Raw genomic sequence first — 26965 nt, forward strand, 5'->3', positions numbered from 1 at the left:
GAACAGAATTCAGAGTCCAGAAATAAATCTTTGCACATATACTCAAATGATCTTCTACAAAGATGCAAACACCACACACAATGGAGAAAGGATAGTCTTAAAAATTTTTTTTTCTTTAATGTTTATTTATTTTAGAGACAGAGCGAGAGACAGAGTGCAAGTGGGGGAGGGGCAGACAGAGGGTGACACAGAATCTGAGGCAGGCTCCAGGCTCTGAGCTGTCAGCATAGAGTCCGACGTGGGGGCTTGAACTCAGGAACCATGAGATCATGACCTGAGCCAGAGCTGACGCTTTACCGACTGAGCCACTCAGGTGCCCCTGGCTAGTCTTTTTAAAACCTGGATTTGTGAAAAGTAGATATCTACACGGTAAATAGTGAATTTTGATCCTTACTTTACAACATATATCAGAATTAACTCAAAATGAATTAAAGACCTAAACCTAAGACACATAAGGTTCCTACCTGAAAGCAGAGGAAAATCATCATGACATTGAGTTTGACAGTGATGTTTTGGATATGACACCAAAACAGGCAACAAAGATAAAAATAGACAAATGGGTCTTCCATCTCAAAATCTTTGGCATGTCAAAGCTTTTATGTATCAAGGAATTGAGTGAAAAAGCAAACTGTGAAATGAGAAAACATGTTACAAAACCATATAGTTGATAAAGGGTTAATATCCAGAATCTATAATGAAGTCCTACAACTGAACAACAAAAATCTCCAAATAACCCACTAAAAAAGTGGGCAAAAGACTTGCATAAACATTTCTCCAAAGAAGATACTCAAATTGCAAACAAACATGAAAAGATGGTTAACATTAGAAATCAGCAGAGAAATGCAGATCAGAACTACAGTAGATACCACCTCATACCACATTAGGATGGCTAGTATAAAAAACAAAACTGAAAATAGTAAGTATTGGCTAGGGTATGGAGAAATATGTACCCGTATGCACTGTTTAGTGCATATGTGGAATGCATATATGGGGATGTTTAGTGGAGATGTAGAATGCTGTAGGCTCTATGGAAAGCAGTATGGTGGTTCTTTAAGAATCAAGATTAGAATTACCCTATGATTGAGCTTTCTTACTTTTGTGTACATATGCAGAAGAATTAAAAGCAGGATCTGAAAGAGATATTTTCATATTCAAGTTTATTGTAGCATCATTCACAATAGTCAAGAGGTTGAAGGAACCTAATTGTCCATGGACACATGAATAGATACAATGTAGTATGTATGTACAGTGGAATACTATTTAGTTTTAAAAAGAAGGAAATTCTGATGCATGCTACCAAGTAGTCAAGCTTGAGACATGATACTAAGTGAAATAAGAAAATAAAAAGTATGCAAACAAAAAGATTACACTTATATGAGTTACAAAAAAGTCACACTTACAGAATCAGAAAGTAGAATATGGTGGTTGCCAGGGAATGGGGAGTGGTAGAAATGAGATGTTAAATATATACTGAACTTCAGTTTTACATGATGTAAAAGTTCTAGAGATTTGTTATATAACAATATGCATATAGTTAATACTACTTACTGTACTGTACAGTTAAAAATGTTTAAGATGGTACATTTTATGTACTGTGTTAATAACCACAATGAAAGAAATCCAAAAAGGGGGCACCTGGGTGGCTCAGTTGGTTGAGTGTCTGACTCTTGTTTTGGGCACAGGTCATGATCTTAGGGTTGTGGGATTGAGCCCAGTGTCAGGCTCTGCATGGAGCACAGAAACTGCTTGGGATTCCCCTTCTCTCTCTCCCTTTGTCCCTCTCTCCCACTCACGCTCTTCCTCTCTCTCTCTTAAAAAAAAATCCAAAAAGACGAAGTACAGTGAAAAAAATGATAAAATATGTGCCATAGGACACTACGTTTTATACTTTTTAAATGTAAGTTTAAAAAAAAATTTTTTTTTTGACGTTTATTTATTTTTGAGAAGAAAGAGAGCATGAGCGGGGGAGGAGAGAGAAAGAGGGAGACACAGAATCTGAAACAGGCTCCTGGCTCTGAGCTGTCAGCACAGAGCCCGACACGGGGCTCGAACTCACGGACTGTGAGATCATGACCTGAGCCGAAGTCGGATGCTTAACCGACTGAGCCACCTGGGCGCCCCAAATGTAAGGTTTTAATACCGACTTGATTTTCATTGTATCTTTAAAACGAATACAGTCCACTAAAGAAGTAATGAAATAGGGCTCTTCTTACTTGATATTGTTAGGAAAATGATTAAAGATATATTCCTTAAATTTTTGTATCTGGTGATTTGTATCTAGATTTTCTTTTTGTGGTATACTGTTTTAACTGTTTTACTCTTTATTTTTAGGGTACATTTAAATTCAAAGCGGAAAGTGATCTGTTTCTTGCTGAGCATCACAAACTTCTTTTGTATGATGGCAAACTTTCTAGTGCCATTGCATTCACGTACAATCCACGTGCTACAGATGCCCAGCTCTGCCTTGAATCATCCCCTAAGGACAACCCTTCAATTTTTGTTCATTCACCGCATGCACTCATGCTCCAGGTACTAGCTATGACATTTTTTATTTTTTATTTTTTATATATAATCTTTTAAGAATATTTTTCATGGTAAATTTTAGTGAGGTATATTAGGTAGCTTCTATTAATAAATGTGATATAAGGTATTGTTCTTGTTATGCTTTTTTTATTGTTTGGGAAAGGAAATCATTGGAATCTTTACTGTGTTTTCTGTTTTACAAGGATGTGAAAGCAGTTTTAACACATTCCATTCAAAGTGCTATGCATTCAATTGGAGGAGTACAAGTGCTGTTTCCACTTTTTGCACAGTTGGATTATAGGCAATATTTATCTGATGAGGTTGACTTGACTATATGGTGAGTGCCATTATTTTGTTCTTGAAGTGGATGTGAGGATGACTTTTATTACTGTTGAGCTGCACAATATTTTTTCTGCCTTTTAAATTTGTTGGTAGGGTTAAAAGAATGTATGTAAAGAAATTTGTGAACTTTAAAGGTTACTACAAATTCCTGTCAGTAATAGTAGTATTAGGGGCATCTGGGTGGCTCATGATTGAGCATCCACCTCTTGGTTTTGGCTTAGGTCATGATATCAGGGTGGTGGTATCCAGCCCCATGTCGGGGGGCTCTGTGCTGATCATGGAGCCTGCTTAAGATTCTTTCCCTCTGCCCCTTTGTGCCACTTGCAGTCTCTCTTTCTTTCAAAAAAAAAAAAAAAGTAGTCGTAATCTAAATTCTTTATCAGTAGGAAATATGGAAGGTGTAAAAAATATAATAAACTTCTCTTAGAATAAATTTAGAAATAATGATTTAGCAAAAATGAATACATTTTTGTCTATCATTCTAATTTAAAAAGTTATTTTATTTTTTTCAACGTTTTTTTTTTTATTTTATTTTTGGGACAGAGAGAGACAGAGCATGAACGGGGGAGGGGCAGACAGAGAGAGGGAGACACAGATTTGGAAACAGGCTCCAGGCTCCGAGCCATCAGCCCAGAGCCTGACGCGGGGCTCGAACTCACGGACCGCAAGATCGTGACCTGGCTGAAGTCGGACGCTTAACCGACTGCGCCACCCAGGCGCCCAAAAGTTATTTTAGATTATTACATGGCAGTGATTCATTATGGGGATTTAGCTTTTCATTTTAATTATTGCATATAACTAAATTAAAACTGAAATTTTTAATGATGTTATTTATTATTTACATTTGGTCTTTTTGAAAACACTAGATTGTATGTTGGACACATTTGTCTCTTACAGTATAGAGTCTAAAAAAGGGAAAGATATGAGGACATAATATAAAACATTGGAGGGGTGTCTAAATGAATTTTTCATGGCTGTATATTCTAGTGAGACTAGTAATTATGTTTAATGTATTATTTGAGTAAATGAGTGTTTCATTATTCATTTTTAGAATTCCCTGATTTTGTGTAATTTGATATCAATTAATCAATGTATGTATTTCATGATGTAATAATTCTCTTGAGACGTTTAGGCAACAAAGTGACTTTTTTTTTTAAATGAATGAGATATCAAATCAAGTATTTATTGTCTACATTAAAATAATTAAAGTTATCCTTGACATATTGCTACTTCATTAATTTTTCTATGTGTCCTGGTCTGAAACTTCTGTAACAGAGCTCAGTTATTTTTTCTTGGTTCTCCCTTTCTTTTTTTAAAATTTTTATCTTTATTGAAAATGAAGACTTAACAAAAATTTTTTTAATGTTTATTATTTATTTTCGAGAGAGAGAGAGAGAGAGAGAGAGAGAGAGAGACAGAACACAAGTGAGGGAGGGTTAGAGAGAAAGGAAGACACAGAATCTGTGAAGCAGGCTCCAGGCTCCAAGCTGTCAGCACAGAGCCCAATGCGGGGCTCAAACTCACAAACCATGAGATCATGACATGAGCCAAAGTCGGACGCTTAACGGACTGAGTGAAGGCACCCCAAAATTGCTGACAGTTTTAAAAGCACTTGTGTCGAGGGAGGAGGTTGGCTTCTAGTTTGTTTGTGGGGGTGTCTCAGAGGCTTTGAGAAAAGGAGGTAACAGGTGATCTTCATTCCATTCCATTTTGTGTATTTCTAAAAGTGAGGATAGGAGCATGGCCTTAGCCCCTATTCAGTTTTAAAAGTCTTCTCAACTTTCTACAGAATTACGATTTTCCTTTTGGGATAATGTACAAAATTGTTGAATTAGTGTTTGAGGATTTGTAAATTCCAAATTTACTTTTTTTTTTTTTTAATTTTTTTTTAATGTTTGTTTATTTTTGAGACAGAGAGAGACAGAGCATGAACGGGGGAGGGGCAGAGAGAGAGGGAGACACAGAATCCGAAGCAGGCTCCAGGCTCTGAGCCATCAGCCCAGAGCCCGATGCGGGGCTTGAACTCACGGACCGCGAGATCGTGACCTGAGCTGAAGTCGGACGCTTAACCGACTGAGCCACCCAGGCGCCCCCCAAATTTACTTTTTTATCTTCTTCATTAACCAGGCTAGTCTGGAGCCCTAACACATTCTAAGTATTTCTTTCCTAGTGTATTTGCTCCATGTGTCTTTTGCCTCTGGCCTCTAACTCTCTAAAATTGAATATACTTGCTAATCTAAGTTATATCTATTCTTTAAGGCCTTAATATACTTATGTTAGCCATTTTATTACTTGTTTTTAGACATTGCTAATTTTTGTTCAGTTTATATATGTTTCTCATGTTGTTTGTAAGTAATTGACTTATTAGTAGGTTGATGATAAAGTACGTGAAATAAATAATTAAGTCCTAATCCTGCATTCAAATTCCAGTCCCCAAATAATGTTGGAGACAATTTTATAACTTCATTTTCCTTGAAATAGAGAACTTTTTATTAAGATAGATGAAAGCCTGCATCTATTTAATCCCCCTCCCCACCTTGTTTTTTTAAAAGAGTAAGTTTTTCAGACTGTTGCCTGTTGTTTTTGTTCCAGTTCAACTTTGCTGGCTTTTATCATGGAGTTGTTGAAGAACTCAATTGCTATGCAGGAGCAGATGCTTGCCTGCAAGGGCTTCTTGGTAATAGGATATAGTCTTGAAAAGGTAAAGTATGAGATGCATTATATATTTTGTTCTTAATTTTGAGGGCATGGATTTGGTCTCCTAAGTTGTTGAGCAATTCTTTCTGCAAGTGTGTCTCCTTGGTTACATAAAATTACCAAAATTAAAATAACCTTTTGTTGTTTTACCTTGCTTCCATTGCTTTTTTAGAGAAATGTGGCATCGAGTCTCATGGCATCTTTAACTTGTAGCAGTTTGTGGGCCAACTTTTTTCTGGTATTGAGAACCTTTAATGTACTTACTTTGCCTTGTATTGGTAGTGACCTTTGATCTATTTTTTTCTTTTCAGTCTTCCAAATCCCATGTCAACAGAGCAGTACTTGAACTTTGTCTTGCATTTTCAAAATATCTGAGTAATCTGCAGAATGGGATGCCCCTACTCAAACAATTGTGTGATCACATTCTTCTTAACCCAGCTATATGGATTCATACTCCAGCCAAGGTAATATATTGGTTTTGTTTTACTATCTTCACTAACTTTTTGTAGTTGAGAACAGTTACAATAATGAGGTTTTCTTTTATTCTTCTATATGTTGTCATATATGATTTTAGTAGATTGCAGTTTTTGACTAAGCTTTTTTTTTCTTTTTTAGATATATTTGCAAATAAGTGTTATCTTTTCTTTCTTTTGTAAAGCAGTGTCAGTTTTTTTTTTGAAGTTTAAATTCCAACACATTTAAAATACGATGTTATATTAGTTTCAGGTATATTGTATAGTGATTGAATAATTCCATACATCACCCAGTGCTATCATAACAAATGCAGTCCTTAACCCCTACCACCTATTTCACACATCCCCTTACCCAGCTCCCTTTTGGTAACCATCAGTGTGTTCTCTATAGTTTAGGGTCTGTTTCTTGGTTTGTCTTTATGTTTTTTTTCCCCCTTTTACTCACTTATTTTGTTTAAATTTCACGTATGAGTGAAATCATATGGTATTTTTCTTTCTCTGACTGACTTATTTTACTTAGCATTATACTCTGTAGCTCCATTCATGTCCTTGCAAATGGCAAGATTTCATTCCTTTTTATGGCTGAATAATATTTGATTATATATGTATGTACCACATCTTCTTTATTCATTCATCGGTAGACACTTGGGCTGCTTACACATTTTGACTGTTGGAAGCAATGCTGCTATAAACATAGGGGTGCATATATTCCTTTACTTTTAAAAAAAATATTTATTTACTTAGTCTCTACACCCAATGTGGGACTAGAACTCATGATCCTGAGATGAAAAGTCACATGCTGCCAAGACTGAGCCAGCCAGGCGCCCCATGGGGTGCGTATATCCCTTTGAATTAGTGTTTTTGTATTTTTTGGAAAAATTCTCAGTAGGTTGATTACTGGATCATAGGGAAGTTCAATTTTTAATTTTTTGAGGGACCTCCATAGTGTTTTCCACAGCGGCTGCACCATTTTGCATTCCCACTAAGCGTGCAAGAGTATTTCTTTTTCTCCACATCCTTGCTGACAGTTGGTTCTTGTTGTTGATTTTAGCCATTTTGACAGTTGTGAGGTGATAACTCATGTAGTTTTGATTTGCAATTCCCTGATGATGAGTGATGAGCGTCTGTTCATGTGTCTGTTGGCCATCTGGATGTCTTCTTTGAAGAAATGTCTGTTCGTGTCTTTTGCCCAATTTTAATTGGGTTGTTTATTTTTTTGGTGTGTTGAGTTGTGTAAGTTCTTTATATATTTTGGATACTAACCCTTTATTGGATAGGTCATTTGCAAACATCTTCTCTCATTCAGTAGGTTGCCTTTAGTTTTGTTGATCATTTCCTTTGCTATGCAGAAACTTTTTATTTTGATGTTGTCCCTATAGTGTAGTTTTGCTTTTATTTCCCTTGCCTCAGAAGACATAGGTAGAAAAATGTTGCTATGGCCAGTCTCGGAGAAATTACTGCCTGTGCTGTCTTCTAGGATTTTTAAGATTTCAGGTCTCACATTAAGTCTTTAATACATTCTGAGCTTATTTTTGTGAATGGTGTAAAAAAGTGGTCCAGTTTCATTCTTTTGCATGCTGCTGTCCAGTTTTCCAAGCACCATTTGTTGAAGAGACTTTTTCCCATTGCATATTCTTACCAAGCAGTGCCAGTATTTTTAAAAAACAGCTATAATCTTTATTTTTTGTTAAATACAAATTATATTTGACTTTCATTTGCTAAATATAAATCAAAGCTGGAAAGTTCCAATGTAAATATAATATTTCCTATCAATTGTAGCTCTGTTCTATTGCAAATATGCATACATATCAATGCATATATATGTATGTATACATATTTGTGAGTTTAATTCTTCAGAAATAGCTGAAATGTCACCATTTTTGAAGGCTTCTAATGTATACTGGTCTCATTTAATCATTTTTATTCACATGAATTTAAATTATTATATACAATTATATTTGTGTACAATAATTTATTTAGCACTATAACAACAAACCAATTACTTCTAAATGAATATAAATGAATTTGTAATAAAGTATATAAATAAACCTTTGTAAATCCTAATGTTGTATTAAATTGTCTTAAGAATATTGATAGTGGTAGTGTTAAGCAGAACTTGAAACAAATTTTCATTAAATTGCATAATTGTATATGCCCTATCTGAAGTTTTTGTTAGACATTGTATTATTTTAAACCTGTTTATTTCCTCTCTCCACTTCTCCCTTTTGATCCACTTGGAATGTTTATCATTGTTTAGTTTGGAATAACAGGTACTTATTTTAGTTGTTGGAAAAAAAATCAGACTTTTTTGCTTTTCTAGAGTCATAGTATCTTATTTTCAGTTGGTCTTTTCAAATGTTAAAGAGAAAAACAGCTGCTGACTGTGATTGCCATTTGGAAATAATCAAAGGAGGCAGCTGGAGGCTGTACCTTTTAATCTGTGGGTTCAAATTTGACCTCTTTCTCTTCTGTGACCTTCAATCTTATTTCTTTTCAAGATTGTTTCAGGTTACTTTTTAAACCTTTTACCGGACACTTTTTTTGTCCACTAAGCAGCATATTTGTAAGGCTTTGGATCTCTTTTGATGTGGTCAAAAAGCCTCTTATTAGATACTTAGTAATAGAGGAATATTAAAAAAAATTCATTATATCATTTTCTTAGGTTCCTGGTATTACTGCACTCTGTTTCTTACCTTTTCTTGGTTAATAATTTTCTTTAATTTCCTTTTTAGAAATTACAGTGGTTATGTTAATATTAAACTTTCCTTCTGTTTTAGTTGTTTGCTTTGTATATCCATAAGGGGTTAAATCTACCTTAATTTTATTATAAAGATAGTTCTAGCAAGGTTTGTTTTGTTTTCCAATGTTTGTTTGGTCTGAATGTTATACAATTAGAGGGAGGGTGGAAATTTTTAAGAAAAAGAATATGACATAATGCATACAAATGAGGTTTAGGGTTTTGCAGAGAACCTGTATAGATGAGTGAGCATAAAGTTTAAACTTCATTAGCTTCATGGTAATTTCACCTGCGGTTACCAAAGTTGAAGGCATATATGTATGAATCAACCTTTGCTTTTGAAAAGGGTGCTTAATGGAAGGTTACTTTCATTTGTTGGGTAATTTTTATCACTATGGATACTGTGGTGAACAAGACAGCTCTAATTCAGTGAACAAGACAGCTCTAATTCTTGCCCTCATAGAATGTAATGGGAAAGACTGATATTAACACATATAATTTATATGGTTACTAAATTACATAATAAGTAAATGAGGAGTGTTTATTCATTGTTAGCATATGAATAATCTTGAGGTCCCCATTCTTATTCATGTCAATGTGTTATTAAAGCCTTTTTCTTTTACTACAGTATTATTCTCAATAAACTGACTTTCTTCAGTTTTTCCTATTTTTATGACTTTTTTTTGCCATAATTTTTATGTTTATAACTCTCATCAGATCATTTCTTAGCCCCCAAATGTGTAATAGCTTCCAGTTGTTTTCAGAATATAGTAGTCTCTTTTCTAGCATTAAGTCTTCATGTCAATACTCTTTTCTAAGCTTTCTAGCTTAAAAACTCAGTTATCCTCAGTGGGTAAAACATTATGCTAAAAACATTATACCTGAGCCATGGTTCTCAGTCCTGGCTGATGATAGAACCTGTTGGGAGAGGTTTTATTTTTTTGTTTTGTTTTTTTTAAAAAATCAAAATCAGAATTCCATCCTACATTGTGTTTTTTAATTGGTCTGGGATAGGGCCCAGGCATCAGCATTTAAAAAAATATTTTTCAGGTATGCTAATGCACAATCAGGTTTGAAGAGCATTGTTCTAGATCTTGGGAAGCCTGTTGTATGATCTACCATTTTCCCTGTTTGAAATATCGTCTTTGGTTCTGTCTACCTATCTTAGTACTAACTTTCAAAGCCTACCTTAATACCTGTTTTATTAGTTGGGCTTTTTTGCTTATCTTATAATAATTTCTCTGGCCTCCAAATCGATAGTTTCTAATAAGTCTTTGCTACTTATTTTGTAATAATTACACACTTCTGTTTCTTTCTTATTTTTTTTAAGGTTTTATTTTTAAGTGATCTCTATACCCAGTGCAGAGCTTGAACTTAAAACTCTGAGACGAAGTGTGCTCTACCTACTGAATCATTCAGACACCCCTTTATAAATGTGTTAATTCCAGATGCTTTTTATTTATTTATTTTTTTTAATTTTTTTTTTCAACGTTTATTTATTTTTGGGACAGAGAGAGACAGAGCATGAACGGGGGAGGGGCAGAGAGAGAGGGAGACACAGAATCGGAAACAGGCTCCAGGCTCTGAGCCATCAGCCCAGAGCCTGACGTGGGGCTCGAACTCACGGACTGCGAGATCGTGATCTGGCTGAAGTCGGACGCTTAACCGACTGCGCCACCCAGGCGCCCTTCCAGATGCTTTTTAAAATAATTTTCTTAAGTCATCTTTATATTTCAATAGGTTTGTTTTTCACTTAACTTTATGTCTATTTTTCATTTTCTCAACTGGATTTTATCTACTGAGGGACAGTGTGTATGACATTATATTTCCATAATACGTCATTATGCATAGTTGGATGTAAATATTTTCTAAATGGTTTAAATAGCATCGTCAAGAATTTGAACCATGTGACAAAGTATTTTTTTTTCAATATGAAATTTATTGTCAAATTGGTTTCCATACAACACCCAGTGCTCATCCCAACAGGTGCCCTCCTCAATGCCCATCACCCACTTTCCCCTCCCTCTTACCCCCCTCCCCCCCCATCAACCCTCAGTTTATTCTCAGATTTTAAGAGTCTCTTTTGGTTTGCCTCCTTCCGTCTCCGTAACTTTTTTTTCCCTTCCCCCCCCCCCGCCCCCACCATGGTCTTCTGTTAAGTTTCTCAGGATCCACATAAGAGTGAAAACATATGGTATCTGTCTTTCTCTGTATGACTTATTTCACTTATCATCCACATTGCTACAAAAGTCCATATTTCATTCTTTCTCATTGCCAAGTAGTATTCCATTGTATATATAAACCACAACTTCTTTATCCATTCATCAGCTGATGGACCTTTAGTCTCTTTCCATAATTTGGCTATTGTTGAAAGTGCTGCTATAAACATTGGGATACAAGTGCCCCTCTGCATCAGCACTCCTGTATCCGTTGGGTAAATTCCTAGGAGTGCTATTGCTGGGTCATAGGGTAGATCTATTTTTAATTTTTTGAGGAACCTCCACAGTGTTTTCCAGAGTGGTTGCACCAGTTTGCATTCCCACCAACAGTGCATGAGGGTTCCTGTTTCTTCACATCCTCTTCAGCATCTATAGTCTCTTGATTTGTTTATTTTAGCCACTCTGACCGGTGTTATCTCAGTTTGGTTTTGATTTGCATTTCCCTGATGAGAGTGACGTTGAGCATCTTTTCATGTGTCTGTTGGCCATCTGGATGTCTTCTTTAGAGAAGTGTCTATTCATGTCTTCTGCCCATTTCTTCACTGGATTATTTGTTTTTTGGGTGTGGAGTTTGGTGAGTTCTTTATAGATTTTGGATACTAGCCCTTTGTCCAATATGTCTTTTGAAAATATCTTTTCCCATTCCATCAGTTGCCTTTTAGTTTTGTTGATTGTTTCCTTTGCAGTGTGTAAGTTTTATCTTGACGAAGTCCCAGTAGTTCATTTTTGCTTTTAATACCCTTGCCTTTGGAGATGTGTCAAGTAAGAAATTGCTGCAGCTGATGGCTTATATTCAGGTCTTTCATCCATTTTGAGTTTTTTTTTTGTGAATGGTGTAAGAAAATGTTGTGACAAAGTGTTAAATAGCCTCACTGACAAGTAAACTGGGCCTGTCCATTTGAATGATACTAGCTGCATGAAAATAATATTATTTTTCTGCGAGTCATTGGAATATACCATATGTATAGTATTGTACGCTATAATCATTAGGCTTAAATTTTAGGTGGTTCAGACTCTGCCACTCTTTATCCTGTGTTTCTTTATATATTAAGAGCTTAGGAGTGCCTGGGTGGCTCAGTCGGTTGAGCATCTGACTCTTGATTTCAGCTCAGGTCATGATCCCAGGCTGCTTAAGATTCTCTTTCCCTCTTTCCCCTCTCCCCCACTTGGACACTCTCTCTTTTAAAATAATAATAAGAGCTTATATTTTGAAGTTAGTTTTTATATTTTTATTGAGATGATTTATTTGGAAATAAGACTAGTGGAACCCTTTTTATTATTTAAAAATTTTTTTGTTTTATTTTTTCTATTAGAGAGGGGGGTGGGACAGAGAGATGGAGACAGAATCTGAAGCATGCTCCAGGCTCTGAGCTGTCTGCACAGAGGCTGAAGTGGGGCTCGAATTCACGAGCAGTGCAATCATGACCTGAGCTGAAGTTGGACGCTTAACCGACTGAGCCACCCAGGTGCCCCTTTAGAATCCTTTTTTTTTTTCAAATGTTTATTTATTTTTGAGAGAGAGAGAGAGAGAGAGAGAGAGAGAGAGAAAGAGAAAGAGAAAGAGAAAGAGCGTGAGCAGAGGAGGGGCAGAGAGAGGGGGACAGAATCTGAAGCAGGCTCCAGGCTCTGCGCTGGCAGCACAGAACCCGATGCGGGACTCGAACTCACAGACTGTGAGATGACCTGAGCCAAAAGTTGGATGCTTAACTGTGCCACCCAGGTTCCCCTTTAGAATCCTTTTCTAATTAGAGGATAAAACTGATAAACATGTTGAGAAATTATAATCTTAAGATTATATTTGTAGCAATGAGCTGTTATAACAGAATTCTGTTTTTCTAATAAATATTTCTTAAAGTAGGCTTTACATTTTATATCCCTTTTGACTTCTGCTTTTCCCCCTTTCAGGTTATTCCTACTTTTTTATTTCTTCTTTGAGTTATTCTAGCTTCTAATTTTCTGCAAAACCAAGAAAATTTCCAGTTTTTTAAAACAACTGTGCATAGTATGAAGAGTAAACTTACTATACAAATAAGTTATATATGCTTATGAGTAAGTGCTAATTAATTAGGAGTTAGTTATTTTCATGGGATAGCTGTAAAAATTTGATATATTTTGGGATGATTACTTTATAATGCTACTATTTAAAGAAGCATTTACTTGGTTTAGTTTTATAAGGAACGTGTGTGTTTACGTGTGTATATGTATGCATGTGCCTGTGATTATTGTTACCTTTTAACATGGTAACTTGTTACCATCAAGATCAGCATCTTCATGGAAAAAGTATGGTCCACGCAACTAGCCTGAACATATACTGGAAATGGGTAAAATGCTCGGCTGCTTGATGTAAACTCTTCATTTTGATTCTCTAGGTTCAGTTGACACTCTATACTTACCTGTCCACGGAATTCATTGGTACAGTCAACATATATAATGCCATTCGGAGAGTTGGAACAGTGCTTCTCATCATGCATACACTGAAGTACTACTACTGGGCAGTGAATCCTCAGGATCGAAGTGGTATCACCCCAAAAGGATTAGGTATATTATCTCAGCCTACATATTTTGTCATAGATTGTTTTTCTTTGTTTTAACCAATAATATATTATTCTTGAAGTTTTTCTGAATATCATCATGGCAAAATTATATTTTAATCTTACTAATAATTTTAATAGTTTGTACTGAATTGTGATTGACAGAGGTTAATAACTCGCTACTTCAAATAAAAACTAGCTACTTTTATAGAAGAATGCTACTGCTGCTGGTATAAGTTGTTTGCAGAGTGTATATTAAGGCACTGAAAATGTGAAGAAATTTTATATTAGCATATGGTGTTGATGCAGAAGCTAATTCTCATAATGAGAATAATTAAAAACCATGTTTTTTGGGAAATGGAGATTTCTTATGGAAGTAGGGGAGTATCTACTTCTAATAAATAATATAATGAACTTATAAAATTTCAGTAATTATTTCCCTGTATAATCAATCAGGAAATTACTGGAAAGATAATATTCATTCATCATGTCAGAAATTTATGGGAAGGATCAAAATAAAAATTTTGATAAATGGTGGATCTTTTGGTTGTAAGTACAACCTACTTTAAATTGGCTGTTGTTGTAAAAGGGTGTTGTTAATCACCTCATATAAATTGGCATTTTTAGTAAAACATGGTGCAAGGATTCAGAATATGGCTCTTGAACCCAGTTTGTCTCTCTCCATTTCCCAGTTTTTCTTTGTTGGCTCTTTTCATGTATTCTCTCCCTTTAGCAGCCACTCCACCTTCACAACCTTAAAACTACAAGTCCAGCAGAAGAGTGTCTGCCTGTATTGAACATTTCCAGCAAAAGTCTTTTGCTGCTCATTGGCTCTGATTGTATCATGTGTCCAGTCTATGTGGCAGGTATTTTTCTGATTGCCTGTACATGGGCATGGAAGCCTGTCCCACCTCTGAAATACATGATCTGAGAGCAAGGATGGGTTCAGTACCTTGATAAAAATTGAGGGCTGCTGCTTGAAATCAGGAAATAGATGCTGGAGAGTCACTGTACTTAAATGCTTTGGCTGTTCAGTGATTTACAAACACAAGGTTTCATATTAGTATGAAGCTTTCTTTATCCATTTCAAAATAAATTCTGCTTATTCTTAGAGAATACACTATGTATAATTTAGAAAGATATGAGTGCACACAGAATTTGTATGATCTCTTTAAGGTGGTAAGGTTGTAGCATATGTAGAGCTAGATCGTAATTTCCTGATGTAGCTGTATCATGTACATGTGCTGAATATTAGCTTTGTATTCTGGCATTTATTTTATAGACTGATTAGTGACCTTGGGGAAGTCTCATACTTCAAGTGAGAGAGCTGAACAGAGTTTGTAATTAATTCTGTTGTAACTCAGTAACTCTCTCCTATTCTTTGTCTAGGAATTGTCATGTGGAAAAAGTTTTAAGCAATTTTCTTCCTATTTTAATTGATCTGTTTGAGGTCATGGTGGTCCTGTGCTTTGGTGGTCTAAGAACTAGCTGTAGATAGTGATTAGTGGCAGGGGGTTGGGGGCGGAATTGCAGAAAATACGGGGCAAACAGGTACCTAACTTTAGGATCTTACAACAATGGGGTTTGGTTTCAAAAGCATTCTACTTGAGGATTATTTGTTTGAGACATGAAAATTGACTTTAATGTGAGCCATGTGTGACCAAGGACTTTTTCAAGAAGAGGAGGAGATGTCAGAGGTAGTCAACATAACATTCCCTTCTAAATGAACCAAACTGTGTTGAGGTGTACTTTAAAAATTTTTTGTATTAGCTTATACAATAGTAACAGTAGAAGTTTATTTCTTACTAAATTCACATATAAAGTTTAGATTTTCCTTTTCTTTTTTCTTTGTAAACTTCTGTTACTGTACTAACATTCTCAGAGTCTTTTAAAGCAAAATATAAGTGCATATTGTTATTGAGTATGAATTTTATTGCCTCATTTTCATGTTTTAGAATTCATTTAACCTTAATCAAAAATAAACTTCTTCATTATAGTTTCAGCATAACCCATTTTGTACATTTGAAACATTGTATATACAATTGTATGTGAGATTGAATGTCTTTCTAGGAGGCATAAAACTCTTTAAATTGAGGAATAATTGACGAACAGTATTGTATTAGTATCAACATAGTGATTTGATATTTATATACATTACAAAATGGTTACCACAATAGTCTAGTCACCATCTGTCAACATATAAAGTTGCTACAATATTATTAACTATATTCCTTAAACTGAATAGTAAATCTCTTTGAATTTATTTTATAATTGGAAAATTGTACCTCTTGATCTATTCATCTATTTTGTCTATCCTGCCATCTTCCTCCCCTCTGGTAATTGTCAGTTTGTTTTCTGTACTTATGAGTGTTTTACTTTGTTCATTTGTTTTGTTTTTCAGATTATACATATAAGTGAAATTATCAGTATGTCTTTCTCTGACTTCACTTAGCATGATACTCTTTAGGCCTATCCCTACATGTCACAGTGACAAGTTTTCATTTTTATGGCTGAGTAATATTCCTGAGTGTGTCGTGTTTGTGTGTGTGTGTGTGTGTGTGTGTGTATGTACTCGCCACATCTTTATCCTTGTATCTGTCTATGGACATTTAGGTTACTTCTGTGTCTTCACTATGGTAAATAATGGTGTGGTTAACATAGGGATGCAAATGTTTTTAAATTCATAGTTTTTTTGGGTAAACACCTAGAAGTGGAATTGCTGGATTGTATGGCAATTCTAATTTTTATATTTTGAGGCATCTCCATACTGTTTTCTATAGTGGCTACACCAGTTTATGTTGTCAACAGTGTGTTAAGGTTATTTTTCTTCACATTCTCACTAATATTTATTACTTGTCTTTTTGATTTTAACCATTCTGGCAGGTGTGAGGTGATGTCTCATTATGGTTTTGATTTGCATTTCCCAGATGGTTAGTGATGTTGGGCATCTTTTCATGTGCCTGTTGGCCATCTGTATGTCCTCTTAGAGATTTTTCTTGTTCTTGAGGTAGGCCTGTTTTGACATAAACTTCCCTTTTGGATCTGCTTTTGCTGCATTTCATAGATATTGGAACATTATGTTTTCACTTTCATTTGTCTCAAGGTATTTTCGAATATCCTTTTTGATTTTTTTTTTGGCCCATTGGTTTTTTATTTTTATTTACTTTTAACTTTTTTTTTTTTTTGAGAGACAGAGGGTGGGTGGGGAAGGGGCAAAGAGAGAGGGAGAGATACAGAATCTAAAGCAGGCTCCAGGCTCTGTGATGTTACCATAGAGCCTGATGGGTGGCTTGAACTCACAAACCCTGAGATCATGATCTGAGCCGAAGTCAGGTGCTTAGCTGACTGAGCCACCCAGGCACCTCTCCCATTGGTTTTTTAGTAACATGTTTTTTGGTCTCTGCATGTATGTGTTTTTTTCTAGTTTTATTCTTGTAATTGATTTCTAGTTTCATATCATTTGGTTGGAAAGATGCTTGATCCAATTTCAGTCTTTTTTTTAATTTAATATATTTTATTTTATTTGAACAATATTTTTTAATGTTTATTTATTTTTGAGAGAGAGAGAGATAGAGCACGAGTTGGGGAGGGGCAGAGACAGAGAGGGAGACACAGAATCTGAAACAGGCTCCAGGTTCTGAGTTGTTAACACAGAGCCCGATATGGGGCTTGAACTTGGGAACGGTGAGATCATGACCTGAGCCGAAGTCGGACACTCAACCGACTGAGCCACCTAGGCGCCCCTATCTTATTTATTTTTTAAAATGTTTATTCACTTTTGAGAAAGAGAGAGACAGAACATGCCTTGGGGAGAGGCAGAGAGAGAGAGGGAGACACAGAATCTGAAGCAGGCTCCAGGTTCTGAACTTTCAGCACAGAGCCTGACACGGGGCTTGAACCCACAAACTGCTAGATCATGACCTGAGCTGAAGTCGGAGGCTTAACCAACTGAATCACCCGGGTGCTCCTGCAATTTCAGTCTTCTTAAATTTATTTAAAGAGACTTGTTTTGTGGTCTGTCATGCTAATATTCTAGAGAATGTTTCATGTACTTGAGAAGATGTGTCTTGGGTTTTTTGGATGGAATGTTCTATACATACCTGTTTAGTGTATATGGTCTAATGTGTCATTTAAGGCCAGTGTTTTCTTATTCATATTCTGTCTGGATGATCTGTCTATTGATGTAAGGGGAGTGTTAAAATCCCCTACTATTATTGTATTACTGTCAGGTTCTCCCTTTTTGTTTGGTAATGTTTGCTTTATGTATTTAGGTGCTGCAATGTTGGGCACATAAATATTTACAAGTATTATGCCTTCTTGTTGGATTAATCCCTTTATCATTTTGTAATGTGCTTTATCTCTTGTTACAGCTTTTTGAAAAGTCTCTACCGTGTGATATAAGTATTGCCAGTCCAGCTTTTTTTTCATATCTGTTTTCATGGTATATCTTTTCCCATCACTTCACTTTTAGTCTATGTGTATCTTTAGATCTGCAGTGAGTCTTTTGATGGCAGCATATAGAGGGTCTTTTTTTTTTTTTTTTTTTTTTAGTTTTTTTTTAATGTTTATTTATTTTTGATACAGTTAGAGACAGAGTGTGAGCATGGAAGGGGCAGAGAGAGGGGGAGACACAGAAACCGAAGCAGGCTTCAGGCTCTGAGCTGTCAGCGGGGCTCAAACTCACAAACTGCGAGATCATGCCCTGAGCTGAAGTCAGATCCTTAACTGACTGAGCCACCCAGGCCCCCCCACCTTTTTTTTTTCTTACTCATTCAAATTCAGAGTTATTACTGATACATATTTATTGCTATTTTGTTAAATGACTTTTTTTTTTTTTTGTACTTCTCTGTTCCTTTCTTCCTTCTTGCTATTTTTCCTTGTGATTTCATGATTTTGTTTAGTGTTATTTTTGGATTCCTTTCTTTTTGTTTTTTGTGTTTCAAAGGTTTCTTTGTGGTTGCCATGAGCTTCAAATCTAAAAACCTAAGTATATAGAAGTTCATTTTAAGTTGTCATTCCTTAAGTTCAAATGCATTCTAAAAGTATTACATTTTTGCTCCCCTCATCTCCCAATATTTCATAGTTTGATACCATATTTTAAACATTTTATTTAGTGTATTTCTTAACTGATTATTGTAGAATAGAGTTGATTTTACTACTTTGGTCTTTGAGTTTTATACTACCTTTCCAAGTGAGTGATCACCTACCTTTACTATATGTTTGCCTTTACCAGTGTGTTTTTTTCTTTCTGATATTTTCTTATTTCTAGTTATGGCCTTTTTTTATTCCTGCCTAAAAAAGTCCCTTTAATATTTCTTACAGATATTTTCTTATTTCTAGTTATGGCCTTTTTTTATTCCTGCCTAAAAAAGTCCCTTTAATATTTCTTACAGAGCATGTTTAGTGGTAATGAACTTCTCTAGCTTTTGCTCGTCTGGGAAACTCTATCTTTTCAGTTCTAAATGATAGTATTGAGGCTTAAGTCCCTTTAGGTGGCTCACTTTTATGTTTCTCAAATAAATGTACAGAAACTATTAGAAAGACAATTTTATTCTTTGCTTTGAGGTCTTTGAAACACTAAGTGTGCATGTATATATTTTTTTTCCAAAGATGGACCGCGACCTAATCAAAAAGAAATATTTTCTCTACGAGCATTCTTATTGATGTTCATTAAGCAGTTAGTGATGAAGGTAAGTTTATATTTACTTTTACTTTGGCATGTTCTGTATTTTAACTTTTAATTTCACGTAAGATACTGTCTATTTACTCTTTGCTGGATTCCTAGGATTATACATTGGAAAATACTCTGAAAGATACTTTTTTCTATGTTTTTCATTCTTTCTTGTGCACTTATGGATATATATTATTGCAGAATTGGAGATAATTGTAATATATGTTATGAATTTCTGTAGGGGTGCAAGTGGATTCATTCTTTTATTCAGCAAATATTTACTGAGTTTCTGTTTAGTACTAAGTATTATTCTTGGCAGTAGTGATACAGTAGTCAACAAAACTCTTCTAGGAGTTTTACTTTTTAGTGGCCCTCTTGTACCTGACATTCAGGTTTTGAGAAATAATTTCCCTGTATAAATATACCAGGAAGATATATCAGCCTTTAGAAATGCTTGCCTTTGTCCCATTTAATTCTGTTGTAAGTAAAATAATATTTATTATTTTTAAAGAAGGTGTTTTGGTTTTATAAGATAACAATACATAAATGAATTTTTTGTCAATATTTTATTCCCTGTTACCTGTCGTCATTGTATTATTTTTTAGAATTTAATATTATGTTACATGGACCAAGCTTTTAGTATATCTTTTAGACTCAGATACCTTATTTCCATTTATAAAAAAATTTATCCCTTGAATTTTGTTTTTAAAAAATTTTTCTAGTGTTTTTTTTCTAATTCTCTTCTTTTATTAAAAAAATTTTTTTAATGGTTATTTTTTTTTTGACAGAGAGAGACAGAATGCAAGTAGGGGAGGGTTAGAGAGAGGCAGACACAGAACTTAAAGCAGGCTTCGAGCTCTGAGCTGTTAGCACAGAGCCCAACGCGAGGCTCGAACCCATGAACTGTGAGATCATGACCTGAGCCAAAATCAGATGGTTAACCTACTGATCCGCCCAGGCGCCCCCTGTAATTCTCTTTCTCATTGCAGCTTTGTTTTATTGTTAATAAATTGATAGGATAGGTTGAAAATTTAAATACTGAATTCATATTAAAAGGATTGTGTTTTAAACCTCAGGGAAGGTACTACTCAGTTTTTAATACCTGATGTTTTAGCTGGTAATTTTAGAAGCTATTCATTTACTTTCTAAATTTAATAGAAAAAAGAAATGGAAAAGTTGTCTTCTGTATTTGATATAGTGGTAGCTGTTGATAGTACTCTTTAACATTAATTATTGTTTTTCTTCAGAATTCTATAGCTCTGTTGGATAGCTTATCATATATGGTTCTGAAAACAGGATACTGATGTTACTTCTTTTGACTTTTACCCAGCCTTGATTACTGCATATCTTTTTAATACTTTTTTAAAAAAGTTTTCTTTAAGTAATCTCTGCACCCTGTGTGAGACTTGAACTCATGACTCTGAGATCAAGAGTCACACACTCTTCTGACTGAGCCAGCCAGGCACCCCTCGCCTAGTACATATTTTAAATTTAGATTCTATGTGATTATATCTTTGTGTATTTATTGCAACTGACCAGGTTGAAAAAATGTTACAGTATTTCCCTTTTTAAAAAAGTTTTTTATATGTAAGTTTAAGATACTTATATTATGTTTTTAAAGGATTCTGGAGTAAAGGAAGATGAATTACAGGCCATTCTTAATTACCTACTCACTATGCATGAGGTAACATTTGAATTTTATATTTTGGGATTTTATATTTTGAAGCTGTAGTGTCATTTTTTTTTAAAGTAAAAAAGTTAAAATTATCTTTCATTAATTATATGACTATCATTGGGGGAGTAAATGTATTTAGGAACTAAATCTTAGCAACTTTCATTTAAATACCCTGTGTTATCACAGATGGCTTTGAGAATAATCATGAAAAGCTTTAAAAGGTTTTGAAATTAGATCTTATTGAATGAATAAGAAAGTATGCCAAAGAATACCTTTTTTGTATTTCTAGGAACCAGTGTAACATATGGAAAAATAGAATATAAATGTAAAACATGCCAATGTAATCTAATTAAATAATTGGATTAAATATTTTTTAAATAATTAAAATTCAGAATTGATGGAATTTCATGTTAAGCACAGCATTTTAAATGATAATTTACGTTTCTATTTTATAATTCATGTCTTGTGCTTTAATAAATATCTGTTATAGTATGAAATAATGTGTTTGTGAATCATTAATAAATGAGAGATATTATTTTGACCTATCTTAATTGAGGTAGAAAAGTAGCTTAAATTTCTTGATTGGATCATGTTTGACTCAAATATTAGTGATTGTGCTTTCTTTTTCCTCTTGATTAGGGCATTTTTTTCCTTACTCAGTGTAATAGTTGAAGATTTTTCAACTGAATTTCCTAGTAATGTTTTTGCATATGATTTTGCTTTTTTAAACATCTTTATTTACTTATTTGTTTGTTTATTTGTTTATTTATTATTTATTTATTTCGGGAGTACCTGTGCATGCAAGTGGAGGGAGGGGCACAAAGAGAAGGGGAGAGAGAATCTGCCCTGTCAGTGCAGAGCCTGACATGGGTCTTGATCCAATAAAATGTGATTTTGTTTTTTTATTAATCCTGACTCCCTAAGGGACTGAAGTATTTCATAAAAGAGAAATTGGAAGTCACAGTGATCTTCCCTTTTCTCTTACTTCGTTAATTCAGGAATCTTTCAATTCCTTCAGATAATACTTTTCCCAAGCCTCAGTGCCCTAGCTCTAGATTATCTGCTTAGCTTACTGAAAATTAGATATTCAAATAGGTGCCAAAACCAAAGCTCCAGAGCAGTGGGCAAAAACCTATAGACAAGGCAAGAGATAACTAGCTCTTGATAGCTGCTTCCCTTTTCCTCTTTGGGTCATTATTGCCCAAGTTGGTTCTGATAATATGCATACATACTGGAATATTTAACCAAGGATGTATAGGATTTCTTGGAATTTTTTTTGTATTTCACAACTTACATATGCTTCTGTGCTATTCTGTCAATATTATCAAGTTATACTATATACAGTAGTCTGTTGCTTCAGCAAACATTTATGATCATCTATATTTTCACTACTGTCAATAAATAATATATGAAAACTGTTCAGTTATTTCCTCCAAAGCTTACTGTTGGAACTAGTTTCTTGAGAGGGTCAGTGAATAAAGTGGTCCAGGTGAAAAAAATTAGGAAATGATACATATGTTGTCCCCAACACTGCCACCAGATTGACAACATCTGTTACCTTATTAAAGACTGTAATATGTTTTGCTATAAAAAAGAAAATAACCTAGTTTTCGCTTCCCCCAATTTCTTGATGTATATACCTTCTCTAAAAAAATCCTGTTTGGTCAGATGTTAGTATATCTATAGAATATGTTTTCGGAAATCTTGATACTGTATTATAAGAGGGGTTTTGTTTCTTTGATTAAGAAACTATGTGACTATTTGGTGATGTGTATTTTGAGTTAAACAGATGAATATGTATATGTTTGTTAAAAACCAGTTTGTTAAAAACAAGTATATATTGCTCAATATATATATATAACAAACTGGTTTGTTAAGAACCAGTTTGTTAAAAACACGTATATATTGCTCATATATCTACTTATTATTTTAAGTTAGAATTTCTTTTGTTTTGGAAGTATACAGTGTTCAAAAAAGTTATTTTTTCCTTGTTTTAAAAAATTTCTACATTGATTTTAGGACGACAATCTAATGGATGTCCTACAACTGCTTGTTGCATTAATGTCAGAACATCCTAACTCTATGATTCCTGCTTTTGACCAGAGGAATGGATTACGGTAGGAGTTGTATATCAGGGATTTAATTATATTTAATATAAGAGTTTAGTTTGGAAATGATAGAAGATTCTCACATATGGGAAGTACTAATGGATCATGTATTATAAATGAGTTAGGATATAAGACCCGTTTTATGTGTTATGTTTTTTTTAAGAAATCTTTAATTTTATAGAGGCTGTGTTACTATTTAATTTGTGAAGACTGATCAAATAAATCATGTGAATATTTTGTATGGCTAGTGCTGTTAGACAGGTATTGTAAGATTGAATTCTTTAACAGTGTTATCTTTAGATCCTAGAACAGTAGTACTCATTTGTGGCGCAAGAAAAGATCTCTTTCCTCCCTTTTAAATATCACTACCTTTATACCCAATCCTAAATCATCATTGTATTAATCTACTTGGGCTTCCATAACACAATATCATAGACTGGGTTCCATAAACAACAGAAATTTATTTTCTTATCGTTTTGGAGACTAGAAATTTAAGATCAAGGTATCAGCAGGTGTGGTGTCTGGTAAGGGCTCTCTTCTCAAACTGTAGATAGCCACCTTCCCATTGTGTGTTCACATGACCTGTTTATATGTGTATGAAGGAAGAGAAAGAGAGAAAGCTCTCTGGAGGGAGAAAAAAAGCTCTCTTGTCTCTTTTTATAAGGATATTATTTCTGTTGTATCAAGGACCTAACCTTATGACCTCATTTTATCTGAATTACTTCCTTTTAAGCCCCATCTCCAAATATAGCCATACTAGGTATTAAGGCTTTAACATATGAATTGGGAGGTATACATTTAGTCCATAACAACAACAAAACCAGAATACTTTTGTTTTAAATCATTCATTTAATAAAAAGATTTTGGACCACAAAAGTTTTAAGAACAACTTTGCCAGATGATAAGCTATGGTAACTAATGATCTAGTTACAGTAAATTTCCCACATCAGTTCTCTATTTCAAATATTTTTTTAGTACTTTTCAATGCTCGCTTGCTATTAGAAGATGGCTTTATATGTTATCCTTAAGGGAGTGTATTTTTAGAGTTATCTAGAGAAAAAGAACCAGTTGAGAGAGACAGAGAGATTGACTGATTGATTGACGATTGATTTTAAGGAGTTGGCCCATGTGATTGTTGAGGCCAGTAGGTCCAAAATTTACATGGTTGGGAGGGCGGCAGGCTAGAGATTTAAGAGCTGATGTTGCAGTTTAAGTCCAAAGGCAATCTGCTGGCAAAATTCCCTCTTTTTTTTAGGGAGGTTAGTTTTTTTTTCTTCTCCTTCTGTTTTAAATGTGTATTTATTTTGAGAGAGAGAGGGAGAGGGAGAGAGATAGAGAGAGAGAGAGAATCCCACACAGGCTCCACGCTGTCAGCACAGAGTCTGATGCAGGGCTTGATCCCATGAATCATGATATCATGACCCGAGTCAAAATCAAGAGTCGCCAGCTTAACTAAGCCACCCAGGTGCCTGTCTTCTTTTCTATTAAAGGTTTCAACGGGTTGTATGAAGCCCACTCAAATTATGGAGGGTAATCTGCTTTACTCAGAGTCTGTTGATTGAAGTGTCAGAGTAAATGCTTACCTCATAGAATGATTTGGAAAGTATTTCCTACTCTTCAACTTTTTTGAAGAGTTTGTATAGAGTAATTGTTATTTATTCTTTAAATGTTTGGTAAAATTTACCAGTGAAGTTATTTTTGTGTGAAATTTTCTTCGTAGAGAGGTTTTTTGCTACAGTTCCGATTTCCTTAATAAATACAGGGCTATTTTTTTTTTTTTTTTTTTTACCTATTTCTTCTGTGATGAGCTTTGATAAGTTTCCTTTCTTTTTACATTTTATTTTTTAATGTTTATTTAGTCAGAGAGAGAGAGAGTGCAAGCAAGGGAGAGGCAGAGAGGGAGAGAATCCCAAGCAGGCTCCATGCTGCCAGTGCACAGCTGGACATTGGGCCCAAACTCATGAACTAGAGATCATGACCTGAGCCTAAATCAAGAGTGGGAACCACCCAGGTGCCCCTGATAAGTTTCTATTGAGAAATTGTCTTTTATCTAAATGGTCAAATTTATTTGTATAGTTTTTCTCTTATTTGCATTTAATTCTCTCTTGAACATGTAGTGATGTGACATCTCTCATTTCTGATACTGATAATTTTTGTTTCAGATCACTCTGACAAGAAGTTGATCAAATTTATTATTGTTTCACTTTTTAAGACTTTTTGAACATAGGCATTTATTATTATAAATTTCTTCATAAGCACTTTTACTTTAATTACATTTTTATTGTTCAAAATGCTTCTATTTTTCCTTTAATTTCATGTATTATCCATGTGCCTTAAAGAAGTGTGTTCCAGAGATCTTTTAATATTTGAATTTTGATTCCATTGTGGCCTGCAAGTATTTTTGTATGCCTTAAATTCATTTACATTTATTGGGAATTGGTTTATGGTGTACCATACTGGTACCATACCAGTGTATGGTATATATGACTAAATATTCCATGTGCACTGGAAAAGTATATGTATTCTGATGTTTCTGCATGGAATTGTTTTGTAAATGTCAATTAGGCTGACTTGGTTGGCAGTGTTCTTCAAATCTTCTATGCTCTTACGCTTTGTTTCTTCTACCATTTATTGATATGATTATTGAAATACGACTATAATTATGTTTTTTCCATTTTCATTTTTGTGTAGGTTTATTTTTCTTTATGTATTTTTAACTCTGAAGTTAAGTATGCCTATATTTTAGGATTGTTATTTATGTCTTTTTGGTGAACTGATGCTTTTATAATTATATCATTTTCTTTTGTATCTGTGAACTTATTTTTTCATCTGAAATCTACTTAGTTTGATATTTATATAGCTCTCCAGCTTTCTTTTGCTTTTGGTTTGCGTGGTATATCTTTTTTCCCCTTATACTTTTAATTTACCTATTTCTTTCCTCCTCCCTCCCTTCCTTCCTTCCTTCCTTCCTTCCTTCCTTCCTTCCTTCCTTCCTCTTTCCTTTTGACAGGGGAGGAGGGAGGGGGAAAGCACAAGTGCGTGTGAGCTGGGGGAGTGGCAGAGAGAGAGGGAGAGAGAATCCCAAGCAGGCTTCAGCTCTGTGAGTGCAGAGCCCTACTCGGGGCTTGAATCTGTGAACTGTGAGATCATGACCTGAGCTGAAATCAAGAGCCAGATGCTTAATGGACTGAGCCACCTAGGTGCCCCTATCTGTATCTTTGTATTCAGTTGAATTTCTTATTGACACATTGTGATGGCTAATTTTGTGTTGACATGGTTGAGTCACAGTGCCTAGATAGTTGGTCAAACGTTATTGTGGGTATTTTTGTGAAGGCATTTTTTGGGATAAGATCAATGTTTAAATTGGTGGACTTTGAGAAAAGTAGGTTTCTCATCAGGTCAGTTGAAGGCCTTAATAGAACAAAGACTCATCTCCCCCAATAAAAATGAGCTCTGCCAACAGTATGCCTTTGGACTTGATAACTTTTTTCTCAATCTCCAGAGTATGTGTTTACCCTGCAGATTTTGGATTTATCAAACTTCCGGAATTGTGAGAGCCAATTCCTTAAATGTTTTGGCTTTCTCTATATACACATTCTGTTGCTTCTTCTTTTGTGGAAAACTATTACTAAAACACACAGTATAATTGAATTTTTTAGTTTTGAAACTATATTCTGAGAAAGTCTTCTCATTGTGTTTAGACTACTTACTTTTAACATAATTACTGATAAGGCTTTATTTGCACCTAGCATTTTATTATTTATTTGTCCCAGTATAATTTTTCCCATCTGTTTCTCTTTTCCTGTGTTCCTTGTATTTGAATTCCTTTAGTATTCTTTTAAAAATTAATTTTTGGTTTTATATCTATCTTGGTAATCTTTTTAGTGGTTGCACTAGAGATTTCAGTCTACTTTGAGTTAATATTTTACCTCTTCACGTAGAATCTAGAACCATTTCAGTTTTATTTGTCCCTTTAACCTCCACAATTG

At 34.5% G+C, this 26965-nt stretch overlaps 1 protein-coding gene across 5 annotated transcripts in view; it reads left to right on the top strand.

Moving 5' to 3' along the window:
* LRBA (LPS responsive beige-like anchor protein) overlaps positions 1-26965 on the top strand; it is a 787622-nt gene that overhangs the window by 126862 nt on the left and 633795 nt on the right. For all 5 annotated transcript variants that reach the window (XM_047856873.1, XM_047856874.1, XM_047856875.1 and 2 more), the window contains exons 10-17: positions 2332-2529; positions 2727-2860; positions 5458-5566; positions 5874-6026; positions 13361-13529; positions 19133-19212; positions 20815-20877; positions 22888-22985. In XM_047856873.1, the coding sequence (XP_047712829.1) occupies positions 2332-2529; positions 2727-2860; positions 5458-5566; positions 5874-6026; positions 13361-13529; positions 19133-19212; positions 20815-20877; positions 22888-22985 (1004 nt within the window). The remainder of the gene's footprint in view (positions 1-2331; positions 2530-2726; positions 2861-5457; positions 5567-5873; positions 6027-13360; positions 13530-19132; positions 19213-20814; positions 20878-22887; positions 22986-26965) is intronic.

This window comes from Prionailurus viverrinus, chromosome B1 (genome assembly GCF_022837055.1).
Source record: "Prionailurus viverrinus isolate Anna chromosome B1, UM_Priviv_1.0, whole genome shotgun sequence".
Lineage (NCBI taxonomy): Eukaryota > Metazoa > Chordata > Mammalia > Carnivora > Felidae > Prionailurus > Prionailurus viverrinus.